This window comes from Lepidochelys kempii, chromosome 16, assembly GCF_965140285.1.
Source record: "Lepidochelys kempii isolate rLepKem1 chromosome 16, rLepKem1.hap1, whole genome shotgun sequence".
NCBI classification, from domain to species: Eukaryota; Metazoa; Chordata; order Testudines; family Cheloniidae; genus Lepidochelys; species Lepidochelys kempii.
In genome coordinates this window covers 18,382,891-18,410,790 of record NC_136395.1, presented here as the reverse complement: position 1 = coordinate 18,410,790, position 27,900 = coordinate 18,382,891, and the positions used below count along the sequence as shown (strand labels likewise).

At 48.5% G+C, this 27,900-nt stretch overlaps 1 protein-coding gene across 2 annotated transcripts in view; it reads right to left on the bottom strand.

Moving 5' to 3' along the window:
* The window catches only part of PLPP7 (phospholipid phosphatase 7 (inactive)), a 73,550-nt gene that overhangs the window by 26,240 nt on the left and 19,410 nt on the right, over positions 1 to 27,900 (bottom strand). Inside the window, exons 4-5 of one of the 2 annotated variants that reach the window (XM_073314740.2) lie at positions 19,793 to 20,255; positions 853 to 2,179 (exon numbers count right to left, since the gene is read on the bottom strand). The exons of the other annotated variant lie outside the window; for it this stretch is intronic. Coding sequence (XP_073170841.1) covers positions 1,815 to 2,179; positions 19,793 to 20,243 — 816 coding nt within the window. The 5' untranslated portion in view covers positions 20,244 to 20,255 and the 3' untranslated portion in view covers positions 853 to 1,814. Of the gene's footprint in view, positions 1 to 852; positions 2,180 to 19,792; positions 20,256 to 27,900 lie in introns of those variants that run through there. 2 annotated transcript variants of the gene reach the window in all.

Below are 27,900 nucleotides of genomic sequence, written 5' to 3'. Positions count from 1 at the left end.
ATACTTACATCTTTGGGATCCAGACCCCACATTTTCCCCACAGGTAGTGACGCACAGGAGCGGATGGGAATGCAGCACCATGCGGGCCAGGTTTGGCTGGTTTGTATGACTTAATGAAGGGTGGGGGCCATCAAGGACTCAGAAGTGGGAGAAAGACAGAACTCCAACCCGGAGCAGGGAAGAAGCACCCAACCATGGGAGACCCAACCTCCACCAAATGCCAGGACCCCTTTTCTGAAGGGAAAGGAGACAGTTTTCAAAACCTGGGGCTTCCCCATACGGTCGTTGCATTATGCATCTGAGATGGATCACGTTTATCAAATACAGTCAATTCTGAGATGAACTGGCCAGTTTTCACAATGATAGCTCAGAACAACAATGCTGTGCACTTGTGCTGCACTTGCCATCCCATAATCTCAAGAGAGTTCACAAACATCAGTTAACTCAGCCTCACAACCCAGGAAGGCTAAGATCATTATCCCCATTTTATAGATGGGGAAACTGAGGCATGGAGTAATGAAGTTACTTACCCAGGTCACAAAGGAAGTAAGCCGTGCCCAGGAGTAGAAATGACAACTCTAGGCTCCCAATCTCTTGCTCTGGCTAGTACACCTATGTGCTGGATTGCATTCCACCTGAGACTGGAGCTGCCATGAAAATCACCTCATCACATTTTATTTATTGGCATGAATCTAAAATCATACAGTTAAGAGACAGAAAAGACTCATGGGGTCTCATCTAGTCCAGTCTTTCAAAATTGTCATGAACAGACGCAATCAAATCACCCACCCTTGACCATGAGGAAAGTGTGCATTTTATTAGTCCTTCCAAAAAACAACCCCCCCCCCCACACACACACACATTCTCCCAACCTGAGTAGAATTTTGAATAGCTGATCTAGGGCCTAATTCAGCAAACTACTTAAGAAAAGATTTAGCTTTAAGTATGTGCAGAAATTCATTCCTATTTAGCAAAACATGTAAGCACGTGCTTAAGTCCCATTGGAGTTAAAAAGACTTAAGCACACACTCAAAGTTAAGCACGTGTTTAAGTGCTCTAATCAGGGCCACTGTTCTGTTACCCAAGGGGCAGTGCAGAACTGTTCCCTGCATGGCATTGTTCAGCCTTTATTAAAAGTCACAATTGATGGGTTTCCACCACTTTCCCTTGGGAGATCCCCCCAATATATGATAAGAAAAACATGGCAGAAGTTTTATGATTATTTATTATCTGTGAGGCATCAGCAGTGCGCCTGGCCAGGTACAAGACACAATCGTTGGGCTGGCAGACAGAAAAAGTGCTGTAGTACTTTGCCCCAAAACATTTTGCCTCCAAGAAGCTAATTAACGCATCCCAAAGGGATAACAGGCTTTCTGAGAACACACCTGGGCGTCAGATGTGCACCACCCAAAGAGAACTCATTTTGTGTAGCCCATGAAAGCTCATGCTCTAATAAATTTGTTAGTCTCTAAGGTGCCACAAGCACTCCTGTTCTTTTTGCGGATACAGACTAACACGGCTGCTACTCTGAAACCTGACATTTTGTTATCTGTACTGCTTAGTTTGGTTACTATCCAAATGGGATTTTAAAAAGTGGCCAAAATACTGTGATGGCTGGCCCTTGATTGCTGAAGCCTAACCATCTGCAAGAAACATTTTTTTTTCAGGCAGGGGAGCAACAGTAAAAAGACTACTACTACTTATGGAAGTTAAAGTTTTTTCCAATAAATATGAAGAATTGTATTTAAAAAAAAAATATGAGAGAGAGAGAAAATCTTAAAGTGTCTGCTAGTTTCCGTCAGGGATTCTTGTGTTCACCAGATTGATATTATCATCTGACACGTGTTGGAAGACATCCACATCAACTCCACCAGCCTGAACTGCAAGTAGCCAAAGACAAAGCCGGAGAGGACATCTGTGATGTGGTGACGTCCAATCATGATGCGGGAAAGCCCCACACAGAAGGCCCAGAGGACCAGCAGGATCCGGAGTGGGATGGCCAAAACCAGGTGATTGAGAAAGAATTTGGACACCATGGCAGCTCGGCTGGCGTGGCCAGCTGGGAAAGCATAGATGTCCATGGTCAGATAGTCCAAGAGGCCTGGGTGGACATCGTATGGGCCTCGTCGCTTGGCCAGCTTCTGCAATCCTGCCACAATCATGACGTCCAGGAGCAAAGCTGCAAAACAAGGGAGAAAGCGGGAAAGGTCATGGAGACAAGCAGACAGGTCACTGTTATGAGATGTTCAGCAAAGGAAAGGGAGGATCTCGGGGCAGCATCTGTGCTGGGGCAATAATTGTCTTTGCACAGAAGACCTGAGTTCAAATCTCAGCCTAGATGAAAATGAGTATGGGTGCCCTCAGCCCTGGTCATCGCCAAAGCATTCTGCAAACATGAATTGACCCTCCCAGTCCCCCGTGAGGTAGGCAAATATTGTGTTATCCCCTTCTCAGAGGAGGGAGAGCCTGCAGCACAGAGAAGACAAGGGACTCACCCCAAGATCACAGAGCGAGTCAGTGGTAGATTAAAACTCCAGAGTTCCTAGCCCTATGCTTAGACAATGGCTCTCTAGCTTTGTCCCCAATTGTGTGCCAATGAAACTATCCCACAGTACAGCACATTCTGCTGTACAGATGGTTGAGGCTGCAAGTCAGGAGGACTGCACTGCTGTAGCAGAACTGGCTGGGGAAAGTTTACGCAATCTCTGCCTTAAAGTAGGCTTAGCTCATGCCAGAGCTATTTAATTCCTTGTTCTCGTAAGCCTTTAAAAAGAACAACACACACTCACAAATACAACAGCCTCTTCCTCCCCACACCCACAGAATTCTAGTGAACTGATGGATTCCGCTAGTGGGAGGACATTAAGGGATAGCGACAGGTTAAAAATTATATCATTGAGAAAATGGCCTCATCTGCGTAACACACACCACCTTGGTGAACTGAAAATGAAATGTGGTCACAATTCTCATTGACTTCTCACTTCTTTCTTTTCGCATTCTCTAGGGCTGGAGCAATGGAAAAAGAGCAATCCACATCACTGCGATTTCTAGTCCGTTTCCACTTTCTGCGTCCCATGTGCAAGGGCTGCAAATTTTACACGTCAGGCTGTTTTGGTTTTTAGAAAACTCGCTATTGGAATGAATGAAGAAAGAAAGAAAGAAAATATTTGTGACATTTGTGCTGGATTTGGAAAAAGCTGCTTCTTCTGAGGCCTAGCCTGGAGGAAAGAAAGGACAAACTCATGTACACGAGTGTGAGATGGTCCAGAGGATACAGACAGACATTTCCCCTCCCCCCTGAAAGAGAGAGAGAGAGAGAGTGTGACACACACATACTCCCCTGTATAAATGTTGAAGACAGACAGCTCTTGCTTTCCGAATGCCACACAGGTGGTTTCTATATCATTCCTGGCTCCTCTGCCTTAATTGCTCCTGTCCGGAAGTAATTTCCGGTGGAGCTTATCCTCATCTCACTCATTTCCCTCCCTCAGACAGGTGCTGTTGATTTTATTCTTCAATTTGTTTAATCCCCTCATCTGCCTTTCTGCAGCGTTTCTAATTAGGTAGAGTGCTGATTTCAACTCCTTGCTGGGAAGGAGCTGCAGTGACAGCAGATATATACCATAGCAGGCACAGCCTGCTCCATCCGCAGGAATGTCAGAGAGACAGTTGCCTATTTTCTCAGGGACTGACTAAGACTATTCTTATTTGAAGCTGCCAAGATTTTGCCTAGATTGGAGGGGGGGGGGGGGGGAGGAAGGGGGTTTCTGTACACAGGAGATGGCAAACAACAAGGTAAGCAGTTATCCCAGATACTAACAGACCTCAGCCATGGGGCCAAAAACAAGGGCCCAATCCTGCAAAGTGTTACTTGGGCGAGTAATCCCACTGACATCAATTGAACTGCTCCCCTGAGTAGGAATGATGAGTACTACAGTCCTAGTAACAAGAACAACAAAACCCTCTTTATCCAAATAGAATAGGGGACAGGAGATTTATTTGGTTAAATGGGGCTTCTCCTTAAGAGAGGTTAGTTAGTCCAGGGACAGCAAAACAGTAATGCACATGGAGGGGATCACAATATACATTCAGATAATTGGGAATAAGAAGGTCTCGACTCTATTGCTGCTTTGTAATATTCTTGTCACAACTAGCTAGCGAATTCTGACCCACGGGTTATACCAGATACCTGCAAAGATGGCATCTTTGCCAGTTGTGTTCTTCCCTGCATAGTGTCTACCATGAATACATGCACCTTGTATACACACTCCTCCCAATATACATTTCAATACAGCTTGAATAGCATCTTCCATGGAAACTGTAGCCCATGCAAAACTAAGCACCACAAGATAATAGACAGTGCAATGGCGTAACTTAGAGGTAGCATATAGAGGCTGGAATTTGTTTCTGCAAAGCCCAAATGAGGGGTGGTTTGGCTCCAGATCCCGTGTTATCAGAACTATCAAAGGGCACTAGACTGGGATAAAAGATTCAATCTTTGAACAAGCCATTCACTGTTGTTTCTTGTTAAGAAACCAAATGTTGTCAGCAAAGCTAACAGCTGCAGAGGGCCACCGTTCAGCTTGGCTAGTCATTATGGGGAAGTCTTGCTTGGCCCTGATTGTGATCCAAGTGGTCTCATGTTCTTGGACTCTTATTTTGCTTCATGAGCTACTGCTGGCCACCAGCTTGGGAACCCTTATCATCATGCCTGTTACGGCCCCGATTCAGCAAAGTACTGAAGCACAGACTGAATCAGGGCCTATTATACAATTTCTCAGAGCTGGTCTCTCATATGAACCAAGAAAGTGGTCATCTCTCTCCCTGGGCATAAGCCACAAGATCTGAGGCACTGGGATAGGGTTGTCTTGTTCTGAAATGGACACTTGTTTTAGCTTCACTGGACTTATGCATGACTTAATGAAGAGGCGAGTTAGACACATTTAAATGATGTTTGTAATGCAGTCCGTGGCCCATAGCTGATAGGTCCTAGCAATGACCTAGGCAGCAGAGGTTGTGAGAGTCGGCCTGGGAGCCAGAGAACCTCAGAGAGCCAATGGGTCTGTCTGTACCTTCTCCAGCAGCCTCAATAATATTCATTACAACCAACCCCTGTCCCTTCTCTATCACAAGATACTACAGCGTGGTGTCCCCTTCCCCTGCACCATGGTCACCACCACTGAGCAGCTTATTCCATGATGCGGCTGCAGCAGCCTCAGCGGTGCCCTGGCTCTGAAGCACCACACAAGGGATTGAAAGCAATGCCGGGCGGCTCACCCCAGCGCTAGAGCACATACCCAATCAGCGCATTTAAACAACACACCAAAGCAAAGGTTCTAACCTTGCCCTCCCTGGCTCTCTTATCCTCCACCGCTTGCCCTGGGGAAACACTACGCCAGAGGGAATCAGCGCGTGGTGTTATTATAGTTCTGACAGAGTCAGCAAACAGCCCAGCCTTCAGAAATAGATACAAATGGTGCAGTCACTCAGGGAGCACATATTCCAGCCCATATCCCCCTGCAATTCCCCAACCTACGTACTTGGTTGGATCTAGGCTGTGGGCTGGCTGAATTGCCCTCCCCCATCAGAAGTGTGTTTAGAAGTGTGTGCAACAAGAGTGATGTAGTGGTGGGAGTCTGCTATAGACCACCGGACCAGGGGGATGAGGTGGATGAGGCTTTCTTCCGGCAGCTCACGGAAGCTACTAGATCGCATGCCCTGATTCTCATGGGTGACTTTAATTTTCCTGATATCTGCTGGGAGAGCAATACAGCTGTGCATAGACAATCCAGGAAGTTTTTGGAAAGCGTAGGGGACAATTTCCTGGCGCAAGTGCTAGAGGAGCCAACTAGGGGGGGTGCTTTTCTTGACCTGCTGCTCACAAACCGGGTAGAATTAGTGGGGGAAGCAAAAGTGGATGGGAATCTGGGAGGCAGTGACCATGAGTTGGTTGAGTTCAGGATCCTGACGCAGGGAACAAAGGTAAGCAGCAGGATACGGACCCTGGACTTCAGGAAAGCAGACTTCGACTCCCTCAGGGAACGGATGGCCAGGATCCCCTGGGGGACTAACTTGAAGGGGAAAGGAGTCCAGGAGAGCTGGCTGTATTTCAAGGAATCCCTGTTGAGGTTACAGGGACAAACCATCCCGATGAGTCGAAAGAATAGTAAATATGGCAGGCGACCAACTTGGCTTAATGGTGAAATCCTAGCGGATCTTAAACATAAAAAAGAAGCTTACAAGAAGTGGAAGGTTGGACATATGACCAGGGAAGAGTATAAAAATATTGCTCGGGCATGTAGGAATGTTATCAGGAGGGCCAAATCGCACCTGGAGCTGCAGCTAGCCAGAGATGTCAAGAGTAACAAGAAGGGTTTCTTCAGGTATGTTGGCAACAAGAAGAAAGCCAAGGAATGTGTGGGCCCCTTACTGAATGAGGGAGGCAACCTAGTGACAGAGGATGTGGAAAAAGCTAATGTACTCAATGCTTTTTTTGCCTCTGTTTTCACTAACAAGGTCAGCTCCCAGACTGCTGCGCTGGGCATCACAAAATGCGGAAGAGATGGCCAGCCCTCTGTGGAGATAGAGGCGGTTAGGGACTATTTAGAAAAGCTGGACGTGCACAAGTCCATGGGGCCGGACGAGTTGCATCCGAGAGTGCTGAAGGAATTGGCGGCTGTGATTGCAGAGCCACTGGCCATTATCTTTGAAAACTCGTGGCGAACCGGGGAAGTCCCGGATGACTGGAAAAAGGCTAATGTAGTGCCAATCTTTAAAAAAGGGAAGAAGGAAGATCCTGGGAACTACAGGCCAGTCAGCCTCACCTCAGTCCCTGGAAAAATCATGGAGCAGGTCCTCAAAGAATCAATCCTGAAGCACTTGCATGAGAGGAAAGTGATCAGGAACAGCCAGCATGGATTCACCAAGGGAAGGTCATGCCTGACTAATCTAATCGCCTTTTATGATGAGATTACTGGTTCTGTGGATGAAGGGAAAGCAGTGGATGTATTGTTTCTTGACTTTAGCAAAGCTTTTGACACGGTCTCCCATAGTATTCTTGTCAGCAAGTTAAGGAAGTATGGGCTGGATGAATGCACTATAAGGTGGGTAGAAAGCTGGCTAAATTGTCGGGCTCAACGGGTAGTGATCAATGGCTCCATGTCTAGTTGGCAGCCGGTATCAAGTGGAGTGCCCCAAGGGTCGGTCCTGGGGCCGGTTTTATTCAATATCTTCATAAATGATCTGGAGGATGGTGTGGATTGCACTCTCAGCAAATTTGCGGATGATACTAAACTGGGAGGAGTGGTAGATACGCTGGAGGGGAGGGATAGGATACAGAAGGACCTAGACCAATTGGAAGATTGGGCCAAAAGGAATCTGATGAGGTTCAATAAGGATAAGTGCAGGGTCCTGCACTTAGGACGGAAGAACCCAATGCACAGCTACAGACTAGGGACCGAATGGCTAGGCAGCAGTTCTGCGGAAAAGGACCTAGGGGTGACAGTGGACGAGAAGCTGGATATGAGTCAGCAGTGTGCCCTTGTTGCCAAGAAGGCCAATGGCATTTTGGGATGTATAAGTAGGGGCATAGCGAGCAGATCGAGGGACGTGATCGTTCCCCTCTATTCGACATTGGTGAGGCCTCATCTGGAGTATTGTGTCCAGTTTTGGGCCCCACACTTCAAGAAGGATGTGGATAAATTGGAGAGAGTCCAGCGAAGGGCAACAAAAATGATTAGGGGACTGGAACACATGAGTTATGAGGAGAGGCTGAGGGAGCTGGGATTGTTTAGCCTGCAGAAGAGAAGAATGAGGGGGGATTTGATAGCTGCTTTCAACTACCTGAAAGGGGGTTCCAAAGAGGATGGCTCTAGACTGTTCTCAATGGTAGCAGATGACAGAACGAGGAGTAATGGTCTCAAGTTGCAGTGGGGGAGGTTTAGATTGGATATTAGGAAAAACTTTTTCACTAAGAGGGTGGTGAAACACTGGAATGCGTTACCTAGGGAGGTGGTAGAATCTCCTTCCTTAGAGGTTTTTAAGGTCAGGCTTGACAAAGCCCTGGCTGGGATGATTTAACTGGGAATTGGTCCTGCTTTGAGCAGGGGGTTGGACTAGATGACCTTCTGGGGTCCCTTCCAACCCTGATATTCTATGATTCTATGATTCTATCACTGTTTCAATCTTGCAGCCCGGTGCAAGTAGGATTCTCTCTCCAGAGCTGGCCAGCTGCGTTCACAGGAAATGCAAAAATAAAGGGTTAAGATTCTAACAGACTGTCTGAACTGCACCTGCACACTTCGCCAGCACATCCATTTTGCATGAGTACTTGTTGATTTACAAGCTGGCATCCGCATACCCAGTTCACCTGTCCTGTGCACCCAATATGGAGACACAGGTAAAATCTTCAGGCCCAGATACTTGATGACTGTAGAAAATCTGGCCCCTGTGACTCTACCCTATCCAGGATAGGCAGAGGTCTCTGAAGAGAGCCTGAAACTGGCTCTCCAGACTGCACTTGCCCCTGCTCCCTACAGAGGGAGGAGTTTTTCGGGTTTATAGCAAAAATGGCAAAATGTAACCTGAGGCAAAAGTGTGATTGGCTGCAGAGCTGAATTTTTATTGCAACAGCGCCCATCAGCAGAACATCTAGGTGCCACTACATAATGTTAGGAGCACATCAAATATTTCAAGGGAAGGAATCAATTCTCCTTTTCTTCCCTTTAGGTTTAAGTCTTCCCTTGCTCACCCCCCCTCTTTTTTTTTTTTTGAAAATGGTGTGTGCTCAATTTCTCCTGTGACCCAATGTTTTTTAAAAGTGTGAAAACCTAAGATTTCTTGGGCAAAAATCTCCCAAAGTGCGAAACGAGATGGTTTCACAACTCTACTCAGCACATAAAACCGAGGGCCAAATCTTACCTATCTAGGGAGTTCTAGTATGATAAGTCACGGTGGTATCTAAATTGCTAAAATCTGGCCTCTGATGTTCACCCACTGGATTCTCACTGAAATTAACAGAAGTCACATGGGTAGCTATTAGCTCTGCTAACAGAGACAGGATAAATATATCTACCTTGTTCCTACTGCATTCAGGAACCACTTAAAAGCTGCAGCTCAGTAACAGCAGAGAGGTAACCTCCTGCAGAGACAGGTTAGGGACAAACTTAGAAGTGTTAATATTTCCATTTATGTCTTCAAAAACTATACCTCTAATATCACCATTAAAGGAAGACTGAATAAAAGGATTTCCCTCTTTGTCCTCTCTTATGTTCTGAGGTGTGAACACTGCTGCTGTCCCTTTAAGAAAGGGTTCTGAAGTAGATTCAGGAGTGATGATCTTAAAGGGGCAGCAGCTCTCGCTGACCGACTCCCATAGGTTGGAGCTGGAGAAGCGACTCCAGGGATGCGGCAATGCGCCAGGGAGATGTTTATATGAATAAGTTCTCAAATGATTACTGCTGAACAGCCTGGGTGTAGTACTAAAAAAAGACAAAGTCCCAAAGCCTTTTGCTTCGGCTGCTCCTGCAGATACTCAGATGGAACCACTCAAATGACAAGGACAACTCTTGGCAGTAAGGGCTTTAGGATAAATATCAAACTAAAAATCACAAGCCAGGACCCAATGGTTCAGCTAGTAACCCCCCAGGCATCATTACCACCTGCCAGTCATGGGGGTAGATGTGAAAAGGGGAAGTGAAATGGGTGGAGAGAAACTCACTCAAGCAGGAGAGCTTACAATGAGCTCAGACAACAGCCAGAGAGTAATACCGGGGAGTTCCACAGACAAAACCCTATCCTCAGACCAATCCCTACAGATGTTAGGGCATGGGCATTATGGCTAACCCCTATTTATTACTTGTATTACACTAGAACGCAGAGGCTCCAATCTGAATCAGGGCCGCACTGGGCTAGGCCCTGTGCAAACATAAAGGAAAAGACAACTGCCCCCCTGGAGAGCTCACAGGAGCCACGGCTATGGTAATACACCAGGTCGAAGATGGAGCTCAAACCAAGCACTTTCAAGGCTGTGATTCTCATCTCCTGGAAGTTGTGGCTCCAAGATGGTTCGTGAAGCTGTTTTCTGGAACTCCCAGCATTTCAATAGCACCTACTGCTTGTGTGGAAAACATCACAAGTGTAAGCTGCTGTAGAAATTAGTTTCCTTGAACATGTAGCCCTGGGGAATGTGCAAGTTATACCATTCCCAACAAGGATATAAATTGATGGGCCTGGTGTTCTAAAGCCCTGAGGTCAGTGGGAGTGGGAGGCCCTCAGCAACTCTGAAAGTCCAGCCCGCTACTTCTCAATATTCTTTCTAACATGTGAAATGATCAGGTTCACCTGCCACACACATCAATGGAGACAGTGGCCACACATCGCACAATGAACTTAAACAATAACTAATGATATATTGCAGCATTTTGGGGAGGTTATTTTTCAGTCAAAACAACACAAAGGATTCTGGAACATGGGGTCCCAGGAGGATAACATAGTGGAGGAATTTGGGGTCATTGGAATTTAAAAAAGTAGACTCCCTCTCCTAGCTTATCAGAAAACAGCCCTGAGTGAAACCACAGGCTTCCTAGAGAGCCCCCGCTTGGATATAAGATGCCCCTGGGAGCTAGGCAATTTGTATCCTAGAACCAATTACTTAGCATGGCTGCTTCCCAAATTTGCTCTGCCATGCACGGGCTCTGCAACTATTCTGGAGAAGAGAAGAGCAAAGGGTGAGCACAGTGAAAAAACCTTGTGCTATGCAGGAGCTAGGCCTCTGCGGGACACTTGCCTCTGAACATCTTGTTTATTGGGTTGAAGCGGATCTGATGCCTACAAATCCTGCTAGCTATGTGCAGCGGCGAGCTGACGCGCCAGGAGACCTCTCTCCCAACTGTGCCACTAGGTTGGATAGAGATTGCACAAACACTGCAGTGATAACACCCAGGCACCCATAATGACACCAGAATAGTACCGGTGTATCCCATAATGGCAACCATACCAACACAGTGCTAATGCATCCTGTAATGGCACCATACAGCATGAGACAGCATGGTGCACAGGCAACCCGTAACGACAGCATATCGCATGAGACCATTGCATCAGCGTAACTAGATTTGACTTGGGGTCCGTGTCTCTCATGGGAGGGAAGGCTTGGGCCAGGTGTGGAAATGAAAGAAAAGCAGAACATTTTGCCTGTGGGGAGAAGGAAGAGAAGCACTTTGTGCTGCTCACCCACTGGTGATGCAACGCCGAGCGCCTGGGGAACCCATAATGTCATGATTAAGGCCCAGCTTCAGCTAAGTACTTAAGCACGTGCTCAACATGAAGCCATGCTTCAGCTTATCCCTGTTCAGCAATGCACTTAAGCATGCGTTTAAGTCCCATTGGCTTCAGTGAAAGTGGAATCAGCCTCTTAGATTTTTTTTATAGCCTTGGAGGATTTACAGTGCCTCCCACCTGTTGATCTCAAAGCACTTTATGAACCTTGAGGACTTGGGCCTCTCAGTGCCCCAGGGAGAGTGATAAAGGGGAGCCAGGAGCAGATACCTGAAATCACATCTAAGAAATCCTCTAACAAAGTGGAGCTTTTCAGCCTGGCTCTGCCAGGAAGAGAAGAAAACCTCTAATACTGTCTTTACTTCCTACTCCAGACTGACAGCAAGAGTCCCTGAGCCCCTCTCTCCTGCCCCTCAACACTCCCAGCCAATTCTCTGGCAGCCTTAAAGAAAGCAACCGGAATCCGCACTCCTGTCCTCCTTTCCCCCAACTACTTCTCTTGTCAAGCTGCATTAGAGGCACACACACACACACACACATTGCCCCTGGGGCGGGAGCCATCACTGAGGCTTCTCCCAGCAGGAGCAGGATCCATCTCAGCTGAGAACACCTACTTCCAAGGGTGCCTCTTAGAGTTCAGAACTGGGTGAGGCAGATCCAGACAGCTGTCCCCTGTAGGGTAGCACAGAAATACAGCCAATTTCCCTCTCCCCCATTTAACAACCACAGCACTTCCCTTTGCTTTGAATCCACATTCGGCCTCAGGGCATTTTACCTGCCAGCTTTCCCTGGGAGTCTTGCTATTAAGGCTCCTGCATTACCACCTTCTTCTGAAGTGCTGGGCCTTAGTCATGGCTGAGATAGCTGACTAAGCTAGCTGGATCAGTGCTCTGGCAGGGGTCCTACATAGGTCCTGGTTTCTGCTCCTGCAGCAGCTGAGCAGGTTCCAGTGTGTCACCAGGCCTGCCACTATATGCAGGGACACTGCAGAGTTGCTCTTTAACAGAACATATTTGCTCTAACTAAAGCAGGCGGGGAGAGAAGTAGGAGGGAAAGCCAGCAAGTTGGATGCAATTTGCCATTCCACAATGCCTGAACTCATCACTGAGGATAGGACAAGAGGGGAGGGAGACACGTGGCAAAGGACCTGGGGCTTTTACTGCATTGCCTGAGAAGGATAATGAGAGAGATCTGCAGCATGACGGGTGATGAAGAGGAATGTTCACTCCCAGTTTGAGGCGGTGTGGATGTGGGATGCAGAGAGCACTGGAGGTGGATGTGTGTGAGGTTACCTCCGATCAACAGCCACCATGGGCCAGTCACATTAGCCCACTTGACATTTAAAAATTTCCGCCTCACTGCGCAGACAGGCTGCAAACTTGCCAAGATTTCAGCGAGCAGAGCAGATCCCAGGAGGGGAGGCTAAGCAAGGGTCTCCCTTGCATACCAGGGTAACAAGCCGGGGATGGGGCCACCTCGGAACAGAGTGTCTGAGCAGGGAACGAACATGCAAGCCGCCGGGTCTTCAGAAGCGGTTTCCTCCACCATTGGAACATAATTTGTTTCTGCTTAATTCAGATGCTCCCTAGCATGTCGGGGGGATAATTAAAAAATAATAATCAATATGTCTGGCCTACAGGCAATCCCACCTGGGGCCCACAAACTCTGCTGCTTATATACTGACCCTGGGCAGGTCTACACTAAAAACACTGCATCGGCGCAACTGCATCGATGCAGGTGCGCTGCTCTAGTGTTTAAATGAAGATGCTCCTGGACTGATGGGAGAGAGCTTTCCCATCAGCAGAGTTAATCCGCCTCCCCGACAGACAGACAGTGGTTATAAATTGACAGGAGAGGCGCTGCCATCGACATAGTGCTGTCTCCATGAGGGGTTAGGTTGAGGTAACTGCGTTGCTACGGGGTGTGGATTTTTCAAACCCGAGTGACGTAGTTATAGTGACATAGGTCTGTAGTGTAGACTTGGCCCATCTGGCCATGCAACTCCCCTTAGAGCGGAAGAGGAGGTAACTCATTGCTTGGGATGTGTCCAGGTTACTGAGCCCTGAGACTCGACCGAAAGGATACGTCTACACTGCAGTCACAGGGCGTGATTCCACCTCACGCAGACATACCTGAGCTTGCTCAGGTCCCGGAGCAGAGTAACCAGGGTTCTGAGTGAGTTTCTGGAGCCTGTGTGGCCGTGGCTTCACTGCTACCGGCACCCAAGCTAGCAAAAGTATGTCTACACGCGCTGCAATCACACCCCTTGATTCCAATGTAGACATACCCACAGATACACGGACAATGAGCTTGTCTGCACTGCATGGGTATTCACCTAGTACTCTCTAAACTCCCAGAGTCCTGTCCCTGCATGTACCGGGCTCAGTATAAAGTCAGGGATGGATTTGTAGGATTGTTCCAAAGTCCTGGTCAGGAATCTGTAGGGGATTTCCCCAGGACGTTACAGCCTGGTTCCCCACCAGTCCTGGCTACTTGGGGCTTCACAGATCTTAAGGCTGGCTCTGCATACAGGGAACAGACTGAAGCGAGCGTGCTCTGACCTTTTGCTTACTTTTATGAAGGGGGAAATCCCTGCACCCCAGCCTTTCACCCTCATTCAGGCAGACAGTGAATCCTCATCCTGACGCCAAGAAACGAAGGATCTGTCCACTTTCATAGAATCATAGAATCTCAGGGTTGGAAGGGACCCCAGAAGGTCATCTAGTCCAACCCCCTGCTCAAAGCAGGACCAATTCCCAGTTAAATCATCCCAGCCAGGGCTTTGTCAAGCCTGACCTTAAAAACCTCTAAGGAAGGAGATTCTACCACCTCCCTAGGTAACGCATTCCAGTGTTTCACCACCCTCTTAGTGAAAAAGTTTTTCCTAATATCCAATCTAAACCTCCCCCACTGCAACTTGAGACCATTACTCCTCGTTCTGTCATCTGCTACCATTGAGAACAGTCTAGAGCCATCCTCTTTGGAACCCCCTTTCAGGTAGTTGAAAGCAGCTATCAAATCCCCCCTCATTCTTCTCTTCTGCAGGCTAAACAATCCCAGCTCCCTCAGCCTCTCCTCATAACTCATGTGTTCCAGTCCCCTAATCATTTTTGTTGCCACTTTATTCAGTGCTGCTTCTTTGACAGCGATAAACCCCCTGTGACAAAGCCAAGGAGCCAACGTATGACTTAGATACAACGTGCAGGGCTCGTAACGAATGGTAACATTGTATTTAAAATCGGAGGGCCTGGTCCCCAACTGTTGTCGCTTCACTAAAGTCAGTGGAGCCATGCCACTCTGGACCAGGTAAAACTCTGACCACCACCAAACCTCATTCAAGAATAACACAATCCAGTTGACTCCTAATGGGCTGAGAGGCAAATGCTGAGGGATAGGAGGGGGAAGGACAGTGTAGACTAATGGGCAGAGCAAGGGATTAGGAATCAGGACCCTGGATTTTTGTGGCACGTCCAGCAAGCCACAATCAGATGTGGCACCGATGCCCCAGAACCTGGGGGCTGGTGTCTCCACTGACATGCATCTTGTATAAGCATTTATGCCTGTGCAAGCCGAGTGCAAAATGCTACCAAATCCACATAGTAGCACTTGCCACTCGCCTTGCACAGGTGTGTAGGACTGCACCAAGAGCAAGCCAATGGAGAATCAGGCCCCAGAAGCTAAACAGCCTGATGTTACAGAACCCAGTATAATAAACCAGGTTTCCCACAGCCAGAGTTTTACATTGAAGGTTCATCAGGCTCCCCCAGCCTGGTTACTAAATGAAATTAATCAAAAGGGGGGCTTTGTGCAGCCAAAGGCTGAGTCCTTCAAAAGAGGACTTTTGTGTTCCCCAGATCTCCAAGAGGGATAAGCCCTGGTACCAGCCAGCCCAGACCCTTCACAACACCTCAGGCCTGATTCTCTTTTCACTCACACCAGTGTAAATCAGGAGTAGCTCCACTGAAGTCAACAGTGTAAACGAGAGCAGAATCAGCCACTTCTGGGTGCTGGGGGAATTACCTAATTCCCTGGGCCCAAGCAAACTTCCCTTATGGACAGGGCCCCTGACAACCATTCAGTATGGCCTTGGACAAGTCAGCTCCCCTCTCTCTGGCGGCTCAGCTTCCCCAGTGATAAAGTGGGGATGATACCAGCTCCTTCCTTCCTAACCGGGTTGAGAACTAACAAACTCATATTGGTACAGCATTTGAACATCCTTGCATTAAACGGTGCCACAAGAAGGTTCACTATTACTATTCTATTATTATCCCCAGAAGTACGGCGTTCTGCAGGAAGAAATGATTTAAAACCAGTGCCTTCCCTGACTCACTACCAGGGAGCTGGAGCACTTACCCTTAAAGAGGATTTGTGAATAGGGGAAAGGGGTGAAGATGGAACGGATACTATAAGGGCCCAATAGGCAGTGTCCTTTGAATCAGAGCTTGCATTCGAACAAAAAGGGGCCCAACACTGGGCAGCAGAACCGAGCCTCTTCAGGCTTAAGAGATTTCTGGATCCAGAAAGAGCATCAGTTTATCGAGCTCAATTTGTTTGGTTTTAACAAAGGGAAGGTTAAGGGATGACTTGATCACAACCTATATGTAACTATATGAGGAAGAGAAATTTGATAACAGAGGGCTCTTCAGTCTAGCAGACAAAGGTTTATAAGATGATACAAAGGCTGGAAGTTGAAGCTATTGACATTATTTAGACAAGACTAAATTTACACTAGAAAAAAGGTGCATTTTTTTTTAAACAGTGAGTCATTAACCATTGAAACAACTTGCCAAAGGAAGTGTTGGATTCTCTATCACTTAAACTGCCAACATTTCCAAAGATCTGCTTTAGTTCTGACAGAAATTAATTCAGGGACGTCCAATGGTACTTAAGATGTCAGACAAGACGATCACATAGAATCACAGACTTTAAAGTCAGAAGGGACCATTATGATCGTCTAATCTGACCTCCTGCACAACGCAGGCCATGGAGTCTCACCCAGCAACACCTGTAACAAACCGCTAATTTATGTCTGAGCTATGGAAGTCCTCCAATCATGGTTTAAAGACTTCAAGGTGCAGAGAATCCTTCAGCAAGTGACCCGTGCCCAACGCTGCAGAGGAAGGCGAAAAACCCCAAAGCCTCTGCCAATCTGCCCTGGGGTAAAATGCCTTCCCGACCCCAAATATGGCGATCAGCTAAACCCTGAGCATGTGGGCAAGTCTCACCAGCCAGACACCCAGGAAAGAATTCTCTGGAGGAACTCAGATCCCACCCCATCTAACATTCCATCACAGGCTATTTGGCCTATTTACCATGAATAGTTAAAGATCAATTAATTGCCAAAATTATGTTATCCCATCATACCATCTCCTCCATAAACTTATCAAGCTTTGTCTTGAAGCCAGATAGGTCTTTTGCCCCCACTGCTTCCCTTGGAAGGCTCTTTCAGAACTTCACTCCTCTGATGGTTTGGAACCTTCGTCTAATTTCAAGTCTAAACTTCCTGATGACCAGTTTATATCCATTTGTTCTTGTGTCCACATTGGTACTGAGCTTAAATAATGGTTCCTTCTGGCTTTATAATCTGTGATTCTATGAATTTAGGCCCATTTCTGTTAGGTGGATTAGAATCAGAACACCAGATCCCATCCCCCTTCAGCTTTGGGAAAGTTTGGATCTGGATCGGAGCACTGGCCCCAACTTGCCAACTGTGGCAATTTTATTGTGAGTCCCAGGATATTTGATTTTCTCCAGCTGCTGGAGTCAGATGATTATCTGAAAATCTCAGCTCTGATTTTAAAAATGTAAGTTTCTAGCCCTCCTTATTGCAGAGAAAAACTTGAAAATGTGACCTCTAAATGCTCCAAATAAAATGAACCCACATTGTACGGTTTTAAATCTCATGATTTTTAAGCCAATCATGATTTTGGGGGCCTGATTCGTAATTTTTGAACAGATGAGATTGGCAGCACCCAGGCCTCGCTCTCCTGAAAGTGTGTTCTAGCAGCGGAGCCCTTATAATGGGGACAGATACGCTCCTCTTAGCGACAGGCCATGACTCTGCTTCTTTACTTTGGTTGCTTGGCATTTGTGGCTGGGGATGAAACAGAGGTGAATTAATAAATCCCAGCATGGACGGCAAATGTATGGGCCAACGTGGGTCCATTGGGCCTAAGGAGGGGATCCACAGCTGGGATCCATGCTATGGGGAGGGAGAAGAGGATGACGCAGGGCTAGATTTCAGCACCCCCACCCAAATAGACCATCATACCACCGGGAAGTTTTCACCCAGCACACAGCTCAGGGGCATGCAGCCTGCTGTCCATCTGCAGCTGTGCCTCTGCCAGGTCCCCAGTCCCATTTCAACATTCTCCTTACTCCTTCCCTTTGCAAAGCCTGATTACAAATCCTAAACAAGTGCTTTGTGATGAGCTGGCTCCCTGCCCAGAGACTGCATCAGAAATTCTGCTCGCTGTATCAGACTCTGAGGGGGCTGGGGGAAGGGAGGAAAGCCAAGTGGGGTGAACAGCCTTGCTGTTTCCCCTTCCAAAGGGTCAGGGCAAGAGTGGGAAGAGCTCGTTCCCTCGGACCCATCCCCACCCAGAAGGGCTTTGTTATCACCAAGTACTGCTGGATTTGAACTGCATATGGGGCTGAGCCAAAACAAAAGGGTGATAGAGGATGTCGGACAGTATCAGCAAACCAAGTTTCTTGCGGGGAGGTAAAGTCTGTGACGGGAGCCCTGTCTCCTTCTGAAGGAGAGCAGAGAAATTTAAAAGGTCACTGAAATATTCAAGGATCCGTCTTGGGGGAAAAATCCCAGACTCTTGGTGAGAAGCAACTCACGAAACAGAGGAGCCGGCAGACACACATTCGCTGGCCATACTATGCCCGTCTCATTCTCTTAGGCGCAATGGTTCTTGCTGTCACTGGCTAGGTCCACCAACCACACATCCCCAGTATGGCCTTTTATCCTGACAGCACTTAGATATTATTGCAATGGGCACTCTATAAATAGGCCAATCTCTGCCCTCCTAATTTTGGGCATTTAACTGGCCACTCCTATTGTATCAGCCACCCCCTTGTACATGATAATGGCAAGTCTACGAGGGGAGATGATGGAAATGTGACAAGGGGGTTGCAGGGGACAGAAATGTCCCCGTGCATCTTGTTCCAAGTCTCCTGCAATCTCCCTAATATGCCCCTATTTGGAAACTGCCTAGTTACTATGGCAATGGGTGTTAGACAAAGTACACCATCCTTTGATCAACAGGGGATGAAACTAGCCTTTACGTTTCCCATGAAAAAGAACAAGATCAAAAATAATGATTTTTTTTGTGGGTCACTGGGAGCTGAGCTAAGATTTGGGGGAAGCCCAGCAGAGGCTATTTTGGGCACCACCTCAGAACTGAGGGGACCTACCAATGTGGGTTTGTGTTCCCAAGAGGCCAGGTGCTAGCAGCTGCATGGCTAAGTGTGAATAACCTGTGAGAAGGGGGCCAGCCCAGGGACTGCTTTGTATTTAGAATCGTAGCTTTGCAGTGAAAAGGGCAAGCAACAGGGGAAAAATGTGAAAGCTGAAATTAGCATTTGATCTTCATTGGATTGCAAATGTTTAGAGGCCCAGAGCCGCAGGCTTCCTGGGCCCCAGAGGCTAGCCTTGAACAGGATATCTGTACAGGCCTGCCAGGGGCCTTTAGTTCCTCACCAGTTGGTCCTCATAGTCTTTTAAAAGGGGCTTCTCTCTGCTCAGTAAGGCAAGGCAGAGCAGCAGGTGATGGTGCAGGGCAGGCACCTGCTGGAGGAAGATCAAAGAAGCAGGAGCAGGCGGGAGATGAGACTCCCCTTGGGGCAGCTGACAAGAGGACCCAGAGTCTGTCCAAGGTAGAGGGAAGGGGGACACAAAACATTTGCAGAGAGCACCGAACTTGGGTGACTGATTCCCATTTTGCCTTTAACCACCCTCGACTGAAATCGTAATTCATCTTTAAATCTGTCCCAACTAAGCCTCCGAGGGAGACAGATGCAGTTTAAATAAAGGATCTGGCTGACAGCATCAAAGCCATAAGGTTTTCCTGCCCACAGGTTTGGTCATTAACCGTTCCAGGTCTCATTCTGCTAGTCTCACATTGCACAGGTCCTTACTCCAGGAGTAGGCAAATGGAAGCCAGCTGGACTTCTTAGGCAGGAAGACACAGAACCTAGCACGTGCCCGCTAGGTCCTTATGCTGCGCCCATCATCATCATGGTATCAGAGCACCTTCCTGCGCCCATCACCATGGTATCTGAGCACCCTACTGCACTCATCAACGGGGTATCCCAGCGCACCCTGGATCTACAGAGATGGCCAATAAATGCCATAAACCCCATAAACATAAGTTTTCTGAATTTAAGTTCATTCCCTCTTCCTTTAAAAACCCTGGAGATGGATGAAAAAGACAGAGGAGGGGGGAAAGCCTGCTGTCCCTTGTGACTAGGGGCTGGGCTTTGAGTGCAGGAGGTGGAGTATTTTACTCACCTAGCAGCAGGTTCATGAGGACCTCCTGTCCCGCCAGCGTGCTGCTCTTCACCAGGCAGATGAGTGTGCACCCGATCCAGGGTACACCATGCCCTGTGATCCCAATGAGTGTGATCATGGAGCGGGCGCTGCCCCAGGATGAGGCGCGGCTGGCACAGACCCCCAGCCTCTTGGATATGCAGATATCGATGGCCAGCAGGGAGTTGAAGGCAATTCCCTTGAAGGAGGGGTTCAGCTGCATGCAGTCCTCCTCAGGAAGCTGCTGAGATTGCCTCCGCTCCTTGGTGCCTTCGTTTTGGGTGGGAGCCAGACCAGACTGACTGCCCTGCTTTCTGCTGGAGCTTCTGGTCTCCTGGTTTCCTTTCATGGGCTGGTTCAACGAGAGGAACTCAGCCCTGTTCAGGACATTGTTCCGCTCTCTGGCTCTGGCCCGGCTTTGGGATGCTGGCATTGTGGAGTCTCCCTAGATGAAACCTGCTTTCAAAAAACCGTACAGGAGAGAAATCCCTCTTCCCTTCCAATCAGCTCTCCCCACCGCCCCCCTTCAGAGATATGAATTTGGTAAGCGACACAGATTCCCTTCTTGTGCAGTCTCCCCCAGCACAGACTGCAGCTGTTAAATATAGAGCAAGGAATGCACATGGCTGTTTACTTCATGGGCCTAGCAAGCTTGGAAGAAAAATTAATGCCAGGCTGGGCAGCCAGTCCAACACCAGAAAAAAGGTTAAACAGCCAATGGATACAGAGAAGAGGAGGGGAAATTCTATGTGCCAAAGGTTGGTTGCTTCAGGCCTGGTCTATTTAAATCTTCCAATTGCTTATATCCCCAGGGCTGCAGGGGAGACTGGGAAATGTAGTTTTTCACCGTGCTCTTCCATTTGATTTAATGGAGGAATTAGAGCTGGAAAACGTCACACACACACACAAAGACACCCCACCAGGGCAGGGTTGATCCCTGCAGGCTGTTGTGCAGCCTGCGTTTGAAGTCTCAGGAGAGGAGGCTTCCTTGGGGCACTGTCAGGGAGTTTCTCCGGTTCTTTTCCCTCACTTAGTTTCAAGCCCATGGCTCATAACTGGCCCCCTTGTCCCCCTTTGTGCTGCCCTAAATAATTCCCATCACTCCTCGGTGTTAATTGCCTTCAAATATCACTAGTCCTATATTCCCAACACCCAGCCACCTTTTCTAAACTCCTGCAGTAACTGCTCCACCAACCCGCTCGCCTCTGGGCCATAGGTGTAGCAGCACCTGTCTTTGGACTAAGAGAGATGCTGGATTGCTAATGATTTCCCCCTTCTCTCCCGCCCGCCTCATTGTAGCACGTTTGTACTGCATCGCACAGAATCACAGAACCCTGATTCCCAGCAGGCGACACCTGCAAACTCAAATCAGCGTGGAAGATTGCAATGCAGTTAGCATCTGTAGCAGAGCAAGGTGTGACCAGAGAGACTACAAGGCACGAGATTCAAAGGGAAGCATGGAGTATGGGAAAACTGACAGGCTCAGGGAATAGGACGCGATTGATTTATTACGGAGACGTGTGATGAAGTGGTTATAGGTAACAGGCATGTTACTGGGAGATCAACAGATGCTGCATAGCTTTGAGAGGGATGGGGAATTCAGAGTTTAAAACAAAGAGTACTTTATGGGGCAGAGAGGAAAGAGGGGCAACAGAATGACCTCAGGAAAGGCAGCAGTTAATAAATGGACAGTATTAGGCAAGACTCTTCCCCCCTGCCCCAAGGTGTCTTTGCAGAAATTCCAAACTCAGTCCTCCTAATGCACTCTGGCCACTTCTCTCCTCCGCAGCTCCCCCACTTGCAGTTTGGTGTCCAGGGTTGGAGGTGTTCAGTTCAGTCGTCAGCCCCTAAGGGAAGTGCTGCCTGGGTTGCCAGGGGGAGGGGGAAGGGTCTTCTACCGCCTGACCCAGCGGAAGCGATTTCAGCTTTGATTGCTAGGTAGAGATATCTGCACCAAAGTCCCTCCGGTAAGCTGCGGCTCTCTGTGGCTTCAGCCCAAGCCACCTCAGCTCCCTGCACAGCCTTGAAGCACCTCAGTTTACCTCTGTCCACCACCTCAAAGCCAACCACTGTCTTGAAGCTACCTCCGTAAGGAGTCTTCAGAGAAAAGTCAATGACATATAGCATCCCTAAACAAAGCCCCTACCACCAGGAAGGGCGTCTCAACAGAAGATAGAGCCCAGTCTATCCATTCAAATTACTTACTTAGACTTTGTCCAGTAACTGCTATTCAGCTGTGCCAGGTCACAATCGCGGTTAGGGTGACTTCTCACCCTAGGCACATTTGATGCAGTTCTCTTTTCCCTTCATTTCCCATCACGGACAACAGCATTTTACTGCCCCCAAACTCAAAACTTAACTGTGTCTTAACCAAAATGCACCAACCTGCCACATAACTGAAATGCAAATGAGGCCTGGCCCATTCAATCATTTCCCCTTGCTCACGGACAGATGCCAGCAGAGAGCTCCCTGCCCTTTAGATCTCCTGTCCAACTGGAGTTCTCATGCAGCTCTGGGCTGCTGTTCTCCCTGTTCACCGACAGATGTCAACAGCAAGCTCCCTACTCTTGCTTCAGGCCACATCTGCATAGGGGCTCAGATCAAGCTCCCTAATGCAATACAAACAGGACAGCAGAGGACAGCTTGGGCCAGCCCCCAACCAAGTCCCCCCCTTCCCTTGTGCGGGTGGTAGCCACACCTCAGTAGATCTAAATGCTCTTGGGACTAGAGCCTTTGCCATGTAAGATTTGGATCTACAGCTCAATGGATCTGTGCTTAATCTGGCACTGCTTGGAAAGGAACAGGGGGTGTCTCCAGGGACATTTCTCTGCAGCCCTGTAGGCCAGGCTGAGTCTTTTGGAGGAGATGCCTTTGCTACTTTGACCCCTCCAGATGGTGACAGGAGAAATATTGACAGTATTCAGGATTGCCCTTCAAGCCACAAGGCCTCTTTGCATGCCTCAGTTTCCACATTTGTCAAGTGGATATAATACATCTTTGTCACGGGCCTTGAAATCCTCAGATGATAGGCAGTGCAATTAAAGATTACCATTGCCCTATGGCACGCACATTCCTTGGTTCCAGTGCTATTTATCAATACAAGCATTAAGTCATACATTGCATGGGAGAGCTGAAACCATCTGTAGGAGGTGGTTTTGGCTTTGGAGGATAATAAAATAAATAATAAAACTTTACACATCTATTGCACCTTGCATCTGAGTCTTTCAAAGTGTGTCACACGAATTAATTAAGCATCACAACAGCCCTGTGGAGGGAGGCGGTATAAGACCTTGTTACAGACAAACTGACACAGAGAGGTTAGCCCATGATGTGCCCAAGCAAATCAGTGGCAGAGGTAATAAAGGGACCCAGGAGTCCAAACTCCTAGCCTCTTTCTCAGACCACCAGATATATTTTTACCTGTTATCCATAGAGAGGGAATGTATTTCAGTCTAATGCAGCTTCTCAGCCTCTGTTGCCCCAGGGATCTACCACTGCTATGTGATGACCAGCTGAGGACAGAGCTCTTTCACTGCGTTGCAGCAAACTTTTCTGTCCCCTCCCCTCTCCAAACACACCTATCCCATCCCAGGAGCCACACCCCAGCTTGACTTGTAAAGACAGCTACTACTTATATGCATATACAATACACACAACCACACACTCGTGCAGACACAGACAAGAGGCAGCACAGGAGGGCTGTTAGTAGTACACCACAGGCACGCAGTAGGTCCCATTTGATCAGAGTCATGCAGCTGCATTCTTACGCTATCAGAGCGGTCAATATCCCTGTTACTACTGGTCTGCCATTACCCTGTGCTGAGGTTCCATGGCATGGGAAAATCACCACCCACGTGCCATAGGCTAGACAGGTCACTGCTTTAACTTTATGACAGCTGTCACTTTTGCTCTGAATGGCCCACACACTCCTACTGCCTGCTGCAAGGGTGTTGCTCTGGGAGGGGGGCAACTTAACAGCAATTAAGTGTTGTTTTTGTAGCAATGGTCCTAACAATCAGGAGGAAGAGTTCTGACTCTCTGAGCCATGGCGGGGGGGTGGGGTGGGGAGGAGGACGTTGTTACTGGGCAGTTTCCCCAGTGGAGTAATCACAGGGAAAAATACTTTGAAAGCAAACACTTGGGGTTAATTTTAAATCTGACGGGTCTCTCTCCTGCCAACTACTTTCCAGTACACAGGGGGGACATTCTTTCTCTCTCACACATACACACATTTCACAAGCTCTAATCAGGGTCCCAGCCTTAAACATAAGCACAAGTGGTTAACTAGGGTACCCCACAGATTTAGCAGCTTATTTCCCAATGTCCTCCTCCTAGCAGCTTGATGGGAGAGGAAGGCAATTATCTGTCCGGTTCCCACTCTTCCTAAAGGGAGGAGAGGCGGCAACTCATCCCTTTCCCCCCTTTTCAGGGGTAAGACTGGACTGGGCAGGGAACTCTGCTTTTAGCAGCTTGTTGCTAGCAGCCCTACAACTAGGAAGGCTGCAATGGTCCATCGCCTGGGAGGGGAAGGAGAGTTCAAGAGAAAAGTTTTGGGTTTCCTACAGATCACACTGAGGCTGCATCATTCACAGATTGCCCTGAGCACCGACACATGTTGCACCTGCATGTTGCATGTCAGGAGAGGTGAAGCAGGGTTCGCAGAGGCACACCATGTTTTGGAAGCTAACCAGAAATACACGGCTTTGAAATATTATTAATAAACCATTAAAATGTGCCTTCCCTCCCTCACACACGTTCCGCTGAACGCTGTGCTCCCTGCTCAGATTTCCAAGGCTGCTGCTGGGTTATTTTGGTCTTGCAATCTGATCCACACTGGGTTTATTTTAGCACCTTGGAGAACTCCCAGGCTGATGGATTCCAGCTCCCTTCCCCAGATCCCTTCTCTGAGGCCACAGTTCAGAGGCCTTGCTAGCTATAGCAGACTAGGCAGCTGGCTAGGATGGCAGGTTTTGGAAGGCGGCAGACTGGTGGTGGCGGCAGAGGGGCTGCCCAGACATGTGGGCAGCCACCAGCCGTGGCTCCACGAAGCAGGAAGCGGTCCCCAGCTGAGCTGCTGGGGAAGTGTTCCTGCCCTCACTCCGCTATTCCCTGAGCCCAGTTCAGGTAAGATAGTGGTCACAGCAGTGGCTTCGGTGCTGAGCGGCTTGGGGCTGCTCCTGGCAGCACCGCAGGTTCTGCTAGGCCTTCAGCCACAAGTGCAATGCCCCACCCGGCTTCAGGTTGGCAGCTAACCCCCCTGCTGCCCACGCAGTGCCTGGCTCCTGCTCCACCTTCTGCTTCAACTCCCCCATGTGTGGGCTCTGGAGAGACTGACACGGCTACGAGCCCAACACTGAGATGCAAATCCAGAAAAGTGCAGGGGGTGGGCTGGGTGGTGCAGGCAGGGATACTGCGGGCCCAAAGAGCAGGTCTTGGCAGCTTGCAGGGCCTAGGGCACAGGCCTGAGGGGACTTTCATGGTGGCCTGGCCCAGCTCAACCCACTGGGATGTCAGATTGGGGTCTGTCCCAGAGGCCTCTGACCCGGCTGCATGAGGCTCAGGGCTGGGAGGTAGCAGCAGTGGGGGAGGCGCAGAGGGGCTGTTGCAAACTTCTAGGAGAGTAGGTTGAGGGCAGCAGACTGAAGTTTTGCCTAAGGTGGCCGATTGCTGTGAGTGGCCTCTGCCCAGGCCCAGCATATTTCCCCTCCTTGCCAGCTCCCTCCCCAACCAGCAGGCTCGTCCTCCCAGGCTGGCCCAACATTCCCCTGGGCTGGTGGGGTCTGACGGCCCAAACCCCCTGCATAGCTGTTGCTGCCTATCAGCTCAGTTGGCAATCCCAGCTGCGCAGCCTGCACTGGAGATGCAGTCAGGGAAGAACAGCAATGCCTCTGTCCCCATGATTCTGGAAACCTCCCCATCCCCACCCACACCAGCATCACCGACACCTTCAGCACACCCCAAGCTCCAGCAGCCACAGCCAAGAAGCAGCAGCAGACACTTGCAGCCAAACTGCTCAACAGCAAAACCTTCTGCCTTCCTACGATAGGACTGGTTTTCAGTAGGCTTTTGATTTGGAGGTGGCAGTGAAGGAGGTGGTGGTGGTGATGAATGGGAGGTGGGGGAAGGAACCTTATTTAAAATACATGACAGTATTCTGGAATATTAACCCGAAATGCTACAGCAACGCTGGCTCCAGCTGCAGTATTTGAGTCCTTTAGTGGAGAATACTGCAGTATTTCCTCCCCCCCACCCCATAAAAGAAGGTGCTATATTTCCGTCATCCTCTGCTGAAACAAGGTGATAGTGCAGTATATCAGCCCTGCTGCTAGGAGAAAATAGCCCCAGGAGGAGTGGAGAGTGGGCATGTTATAATGTGAGACTGGGGCACACAAACACTTAAACAGATTTAAGAAGGAAAAGCATAGACAACCGAAGGGATCAGCAAATATCCCCAAGCGCCACATTATGTTGGGTTATGGCTGGGCCTCAAAGGCTGGCCTTCAGCGTGAACATTTTCACCTTCAAGCTCTTCTCCACACTGTAGCACAGGGATTGCTTTACCCAGTCCTCACACGCAGCCACTGCTGGAGTGGAACATGGCAATTGTTTAACAGTCCCCAGCATGCTACGCAGCCACGTACCACTAAACGTGAAGAAGAATCCCACTGAAGCTGCAGAGATGATTTGGAGTTATAGGTAGACTATAATGACCCAAATTAGAAATCGACGAAGACAGCAAAGTTAAACAGGCTCAGCGAAATTGTAACAGAACCAGATTCTATTGAAATCAAAATGCTTCTTGAAAACTGGGTTCATTTCAGAAGAACACTTGGGGGGGGTGGAATCTAACAAGGTCGAAATGTCCCCTTGTCAACATTTTCAGAATGAAACATTTCAGTTTTTTGTTTTGAAATTATAGTTCTGCATTGGAATAGATATTCAAAAATTGGAGATTCTTAGTGCAGAAAAATTCCCCCCAAAATTAGGATTGGGTCAATGGAATCATTTTGGTTTTATTTCAACTTTTTTTTAATTTTATAATATATTTTGAAATTTTCAGTTTCTGTTCCCCTTCAGAACGAAGCCAGATTTTAAAATCCTGCACAAAACAGAACTTCTGTTGGCCACACAGCTCTACTCAATTATTGCAAAAAGTGCAATGGGATTTTGAATTACCTTGTTTTAAGTCTTGTCTGCAGAACATCAGTCCCAGAATCACAATGTCCAGAGCACTGGTTCAGTACTGACTTGGTAGAAAGAAGTCTCTTGGGAGTCAAGAACTTCTGAGTTCTACTTCCCCCTCCACCAGACTTGATGTGAGCTCATGGGCAAATCACTCCCTTGCATGCTCTGTGCGGCTCTGTTTCCCTGTCTGTTGCAGGGATAGTAATAATCAGTAATGAATCCAATGTTTGCATGGCACTTTGAAAAATGTAAAGCAAGAAAATATTACCACTTGCTGAATGATCAATGAATCCCCCTTCTAGCAGCTGTTTCCCTGGAAGCTTCCATCCAAAGACTGACCAGCTCTGATCCGGCTTAGCTTAATTTGACAATTTCACAAGACAACAGGGTGTGGCTGCAAAACGTGGAAGCCTGTGTTCATGCCTAGCTAATCTGTAGGTGATCTCTGCTGAGAGAGTAGACTGTAAATGACTTTTAAAGTCAAATAGGAGCAACCTCACGATCTCGCCTGCTCCATCTGGGGCTGGTCTCTGCTCCCCACTCCTGTACAGTTATGGGCTTGCTTAGCAGCTCACCACTCCCCTCCCCATCAGCCCATCACCCTGTCAGCTAGGGAAATTCCTTCTGTGGTGGTCTCTGGGCCTGTTTGTCCCTCCCTGGCTCTTTCTGCCCCAACCTATTGAGTGTGGTGGCCAGTTCTGCTCCATTCTGCATGAAGAGTGGAAGGTGCATGAAGAGGGGGAGCAGGCCAAGGAAGGGGCGTGGGCTCAGCATCCCACCCATGCTGAGGCACCTCATTCTGTTCTCCAGAGCAGAAAGGTAGAAGGAGGGAGCCTGGCTGAAAAGGAGGAGGAGTGGGGAAAGGCTGAACATGATTGGTCCGACTGAGTATTGGAGGCAGGACT